The following is a 6,891-nucleotide window of genomic DNA, read 5'->3' on the forward strand; positions in this document are numbered from 1 at the left end:
GGGGCGGCAGATTAGGGGTTAATAAGTGTAAGGTTAGGGGTGTTTAGACTCGGGGTACATGTTAGAGTGTTAGGTGCAGACGTAGGAAGTGTTTCCGCATAGCAAACAATGGGGCTGCGTTAGGAGCTGAACGCGGCTTTTTTGCAGGTGTTAGGTTTTTTTTCAGCTCAAACAGCCCCATTGTTTTCTATGGGGGAATCGTGCACGAGCACGTTTTTGAGGCTGGCCGCTTGCGTAAGCAACTCTGGTATCGAGAGTTGAAGCTGCATTAAAAATGCTCTACGCTCCTTTTTTGGAGCCTAACGCAGCCTTTATGTGGACTCTCAATACCAGAGTTATTTTTATGGTGCGGCCAGAAAAAAGCCGGCGTTAGCTACGCGGGTCGTTACCGACAAAACTCCAAATCTAGGCCTGAGTTTTTAAACAGTTTTTTACTGGATTTTTAGATCAGCATCTGTGCATATTATTCTTTATAGTAGTGTCTATTACATGCAGTTATATGAAAATTGGTGTACACTGTCCCTTTAATATAGTTTATGATTTTGTTAATTGAATCATATTTGTAAGATATAAAAAATAATGTTACAGTAATTTTTTTTTATTTAAAATGTTTTTGGTAGTTTTTATTTTCTGTAACTTACAAGAAAAATGTTGTGTCTATGAATAATTCACCATCCCTGTATATTAGAGCATTTATACATTTAAAATTTTAAACGCTTTAATATATACTTTAGTATTTTTCTTTTGTGGTTATAATAATGTTGTATGAAATAAAATAAAAAGGGACATGAAAATCTTTCTTACATGATTTTAATTGTAATGTTTAAAAAACAACCACTTCTATGAAATTGATTTTGTTTTCTTGATATACTTTGGTGAAAAGCAGGTAGGTAGGCTAAGAGCGTGCACATTTCTGAAACGCTATATGGCAGCAGTTTTCCTGTAAAGCCTTTTATCTACTAAAGGAACACTGTTTCTTATCCCTTATAACAATGTTGTAAATTTGCAACATGGCAAGGATGGCAGCAGTAAAATGCATCATATAGTTCAGTGACGGTGAACATTGGCACCCCAGATGTTTTAAAACTACATTTCCCATAATGCTTAGGTACTCTGTAGTCTAGTTGAGCATCATGTAGTTACGAAACATCGTGGGTGCCAAGGTTCGCCATTACTGATGTTGTGTTTCAGGCACCAAAGAATACCATGAGAACAAAGCAACATTTATATAAAAAAGTAATTTTAGAAACTTTTTCAAAATTGCATGTTCTATCTGAATCATGAAAGGAAACAATTTGGATTTCATGTTCCTTTAAAATCAGTGAGCGTTAATTTAAACCATCTTTTTTCCATTTTGAAAAAAAAAAGGATTAAATAACAATATTTATTTTTTCTTAGGTGGGGTGATATTATCATTTGGTGTCGCCATTGGAATCGGGTTGGTGATTGGAAGTGTAATATTGACCCTGCTAACATGCCTCTCTCGTCGTAGAGCTAGTGCTTCAATTTCCCCCAGAATGACCTCTTCTTCAAGTCGTCGCCCTAGGACCTCTTCTCATAACCATGCCTTAAACAGGTCTGGGTTTTATCGTAATAGCACTTGTGAACGTCGAAGCAACCTCAGCTTGGCCAGTCTGACTTTTCAAAGACAGAACTCTCAAGAGCAAGATCCATTTACAAGAAAACCAAGTTTTCGAGCATCTACGTTTCATCCATTCATGCAATGTCCTCCACTCTCTGTGGAACCTGACAGCCAACTTGTTACTTTACCGCGTACCAATAATGTCTCACCAACCATAAACAGCCTTAGCCCACCTGACTTTCATTGGTCAAATAATAGCCTCCGTCTTGGTCACTCAACTCCGACCCCGCCCCCTGCTTATGACAGCATCATAAAGGCTTTTCCAGACTCATGAGTGTTATCAAATACTTGTCATCTATTATGACTGATTTCTTCTGCCCATTATATGTATTTCTTAGCTTAATCAAGCTCAAATATAACACTACTATGGGTTTTCTCCTATGGTGCAATATGGCATTTTTAAAGAAATATTATATCAACCTCATATTGATGAATCATATCATGGTTCGTTAATCAAACAAATGTTGGCTTCAAGCATTGTGTTGAACAAGAGACAAACAAATGAAAGATGAAAACGTAGTACATCTAGTAAATATCAACAGACATTACCATTTTGAGAAACATCTACTGAAGAGGATGGTATTTGACTCCATGAAGTATAATCACATGCTGCATAATGTACTTTTATACTGTAGTTTGAAATATAAAAACAGCAATTTTGTACAAATTCATATTATTGTGTTACTTTAAATTTATTTTTTATAAGAGTGTAAAAATGATTTGTTAATAAATGATATTTAGAATAATCTTGGTTTAGAACAGAGGTATCCCCAAATTGCCATTTATTTTGAAAACAAATTTCTCATCGTAATTTTAACAAGCAAATTATGTACCATATTTTTCAACATGCTTCAGATTGACTAAACCATTTACAAGTAACTATATGATTGCTTAGAGCAAAGGGCGAACTCATTAAGAGCTAACTCGCACCCACAATTAAGAGATATAAGAAAAACATACATCTATGGTTTCACGTAGATTTCCAAATCATTAATAAATTTGCAGTTTGAAATTATTTTTTAACTATGTGTTTCATAATTCAGTACTTTATTGCTGACATATTGTGACATTATATTAGACATTTCTTCATCTTTTTGAAATGCAGCTCTATATATACTGTGCATTAAAAAAAATAATTGTGTATTATTTAATGTCTGATAAAGATCCCTTTAGCTTGAGTCAGTGGGTATGTTAAAAAGACCCAATTTTACTCTTTATAGTAGGTATGTTCATGGGCGTAGGAACCGTTGTGGGATGGAGGGGTACATTTTCCCCAGGAAATCATTTTGAGGTGACAGCTAATGCATAATCCCCCTCCCCATTTAAATGAGGCAGAGTAGGAGTTCCCTCTAACCTGTTCTCAAAAATTGGGGAGTGGCTGGACAGCTGGACTTCATTTGCACAAACACTGTGCAGGTTCTTCCTGGGCAAGTTAGAAAAAGTAGTGGGGGGAAAATGTAATGGCACTTCTTTTTTTAAAATTAATATTTACAATCTTGGTTACTGCTTAGTGCCTGCCCCATTTGAGTTGTAATATTTAAAACATTAGGAAGCAATGGGGTGTAACCAGTGTGTAGGCACTTTGACTGTTTTTTTTTACCTGTAAGGGCCATGCAAATACAATCATGTCTAATGGAGCAAATATATTTAACCTATAAGGACCATTTATAGAATGAATTACTATGAGTAAATAATATTCACTACAAGGGGCAATATATATTATATATGATTTATTCATTTAAAAAGTGGACGAGAAAGAGGATGATTGAGCTAACCGAGTTCACGTGGGTCCTTGCACTACTATTACTGAGCAGGAAGCTAGAAAAAACACAACCTGTCTGCTAGCTCATATGCTGGTTAATTTCTGGAACTGTAACTTGAGAAATATTTACAGGTATATAATATATATATATATATATATATATATATATATATATATATATATATATATATATATATATATATATATAGTATTCAAACAATTTCCAGCTCTACCCTCCAAGTATCAACCGCCTGGGTGCAGAAATAAGTAATATAAATCAGTCTTTTCAAATAGGTTCTTTTAATGGAACGTTTTCGGGGTTCACAAACCCTTCATCAGCATAAACAAACAGTCAAATATCACACAATTTATAGTATGTCAAAATAGTGTCTCACCAAACAAATTTGCTTTCAAAAGTGCGCCAAATACCGAGTGTGGAATGCATCTTGCGTTCCACCGTGATCATGTCAACCGGAAGTGGTGTCACTTCCGGTTTCGCGACATGATAAAAACATATAAACATTACTTTGTGTTGCAATTAATAACACATTATGGTGTACTCAAAATGATCTAATAGACAATTTAAGAATAGTGCCAACAAACAGAAATAATTGCCAGTGATCTGTACATACAATATTCTAGTGTATATCAATCGTCATCTTAACCGTAACTATGGTTACGAGACATCACAAGTGATAGTGTTTATATAGTAGAAAATTCACTTGTGCAACAGATATGTACAATGACATGAATTGCTACTAATGTTTTAGCAATATTCTGTATCATGTCAATTAACAGCTATGCATGATAATATATACATAGATACGTTAAAAAAACGGGAAACTAAATATAGAAATAAACGTAAAACAATGAGCTTAAAAAGTGGCTGTTCTTGCTCAGACTCATTATCAAAACATATAGCAATGTGCATTGCCAACTGCATAGTATATATACTTTATACAAGCAGTGTATCAATGAATCGTTTTGCAACATTGTTCTGTTGTATATTGCCCTAAATGTAAACATATATATAAGAGATGTACTGTGGCTATTTTGCGTACGGTTTGTTATGTTAGCATTCAACCTTAGCCAATTGGAAAGTACATCTGTATCTCTCAGATATCTGACCCACTGTGACAAATTCACTAAATGATATAGTTAAATCTCAAAAGCTTTCAAATTTAGCATACTAGGACAAAGAGCAGTATATTGAGTCATGACCATCATTATTGTGCCTCAATTCCTATGTATAGAATCATGTGCCCCAAAGCTTATTCATGTACATTATGTGGTGTATATACATATATCTAGACAATGTCTAGAATTTAATATCTTGTGACACCACAATGATTCAGATAACGATGTCCAACGTATAGATGACCCAGTGTGGACACATAAGGACAGTTCATCTTGGGGCTTCTTGGTGTTATGTAGCTAGGTTGGTATGAGTCCCAATTAAAGATGTAGGGTGCGAAATTGGGTAATTACACCTCAGAGACCAGGCTTCCACAACCAAGATGGGGGATAAATTCCTCCACCCTGGTGTGTCGTAAGTCCCCAGCCCACATCGCTTGGAAGAGCCATGGGGCTGGGAGCTACACGTAGCCACAATGACCCTAGGTTATACCCCAAGCATGTAGCACTATCTTATACCCTTAGGTAAGATTTTTGAAATCTGGGGTGGTGTTTAATCCGCCTGGATGGATAGTCCCCAATTTAAAGATCCATTGGGCTTCCCGTTTGAGTAGTATCTTGCTCCTATCCCCTCCCCGATCAAGCGGGGGTATATGATCGATGAGGATATATCGGATTGAAGATACCGCATGGCCTTGCTTAACACAATGGCGTGCAACTGGTTGGTCAGAATCCCCCTGTTTAAGTGCCGATCTGATTGCGTACCTATGGTTTGCCATTCGTTCCCGTAACGTGCCTGTGGTTTTACCCACGTAAAAGCAAGAACATGGGCAAAAAAGAAGGTACACCACGTGTGTGGTAGTACACGTGATGGAATGCTTGATCACGTACCTCCGATTAGTGTGTGGATGATGAAAGGTTTTAGTACTGACCAAACCATTGCACGTAGTGCAGCCCAAACATTTATATGATCCTTTGATGTTTATTTTAGTCCCTGTGGTGTAGCTAGCTCTTTGATCTGTACGCATCAAGAGGTCTTTGAGGTTAATACCCCTCTTGAAGCCCACCATTGGTTGTACCTGTCTGGTAAATGTTAACTTCGGGTCTGATGTCATAATAGGCCAATGTTGATGTAAGATACGTCCTGTATTCTTGGTAGTTGGAGTAAAAGTAGTGGTCATAATAAGCTTGTTACTCGTGTCCTTCTTTGGTGTGGGCTTGATAAGTTCTTCTTGAGTGAGTGAAGATGCTGCACTCATGTTTTCTTGGATAATGGAAGGTTTGTATCCCCGCTCATGGAATCTTTCTCCCACTCCTACCAATTGGGAGCCCGGTTTGTATCTCTGAATTATTTCTCATGGTTCTCACAAATTGAGATCTGACAATGCCCTTCAAGAGGGCAGGAGGATGACAACTGTCAGCGCTCAAGATGGAGTTCCGATCGGTTTGTTTGTGAAAAAGGGTCGTGCCCAATTGATGTGTTTTTTTAAACACAGTCAAGTCTAGAAAATTAACGGACTGTCTGTCAACCGTCATTTTGAATTTAACATTGCTTGTGGCCGTGTTAAATGTTTCAAACCAAACTAGTAGTTCCTCCATGGTCCCCCGCCATACCATGAAGATGTCATCAATATATCTGTAATAACTTACTACTGCCAAATTGGCAATATTCCATAGATACAGATTTTCGAATTGAGAATAATAGTATACAGACTGTTGACGTCCAAACAGACCAACAGGTCATCGGATTGGACGTCAACAGTCCGTATCTTGCGTATGAAGTCCCCTGTATCCATAATATATGATCTCACCTACCTGACAACAGGTTGTAATAAGATATCCACTAGCTGTGCCACCGGCTGTGTCAAGGAGTCCCTTGCTGACACAATCGGACGGCCAGGTGGATTATCTAGAGTTTTGTGTATCTTTGGGATTGAGTATAAGATAGGTATTTTAGGATAAGTAGTGGTACAGAAATCACGGATATGTTCAGATAGCCAACCTTGTTCAAAACCCATCTGGATCAAAGTATCCAGTTGAAGATTGAATCTGGAAGTGGGATCATTAGGTAATACAGAGTAGGTTTGTATGTCTGTCAGCTGAGTCAAAATGTCAGTGCGATAATCCTCATAGTTGAGTATCACTATGGCTCCGCCCTTATCGGCGGGCCTAATGACTATACTTGGATCTTCCTGCAGGGTCTTTATCGCCTGTCTTTCTTCCCTAGACATATTATGTGTCCAAAGGGACTGTTGTCTAGCTGTCTCAAGGTCTTGTGTAACCAGTCTCATAAAAGTTTTGGTACTCGGACTGCTATTGGTTGGTTCAAAGGAGCTGGGTTTCCTTGGGTTTT

The 6,891-nt window shown here is 37.4% G+C and overlaps 1 protein-coding gene across 1 annotated transcript in view; it reads left to right on the forward strand.

Annotated features, from left to right (window-relative positions):
• MYCT1 (MYC target 1) overlaps positions 1–2,788 on the forward strand; it is a 105,452-nt gene extending 102,664 nt beyond the window's left edge. Inside the window, exon 2 of the mRNA XM_053711807.1 lies at positions 1,399–2,788. Coding sequence (XP_053567782.1) covers positions 1,399–1,916 — 518 coding nt within the window. The 3' untranslated portion in view covers positions 1,917–2,788. The remainder of the gene's footprint in view (positions 1–1,398) is intronic.
• The last annotated feature ends 4,103 nt before the right edge of the window (positions 2,789–6,891 follow it).

The sequence above is a fragment of the Bombina bombina genome, chromosome 4, assembly GCF_027579735.1.
Source record: "Bombina bombina isolate aBomBom1 chromosome 4, aBomBom1.pri, whole genome shotgun sequence".
Taxonomy (NCBI): Eukaryota; Metazoa; Chordata; class Amphibia; order Anura; family Bombinatoridae; genus Bombina; species Bombina bombina.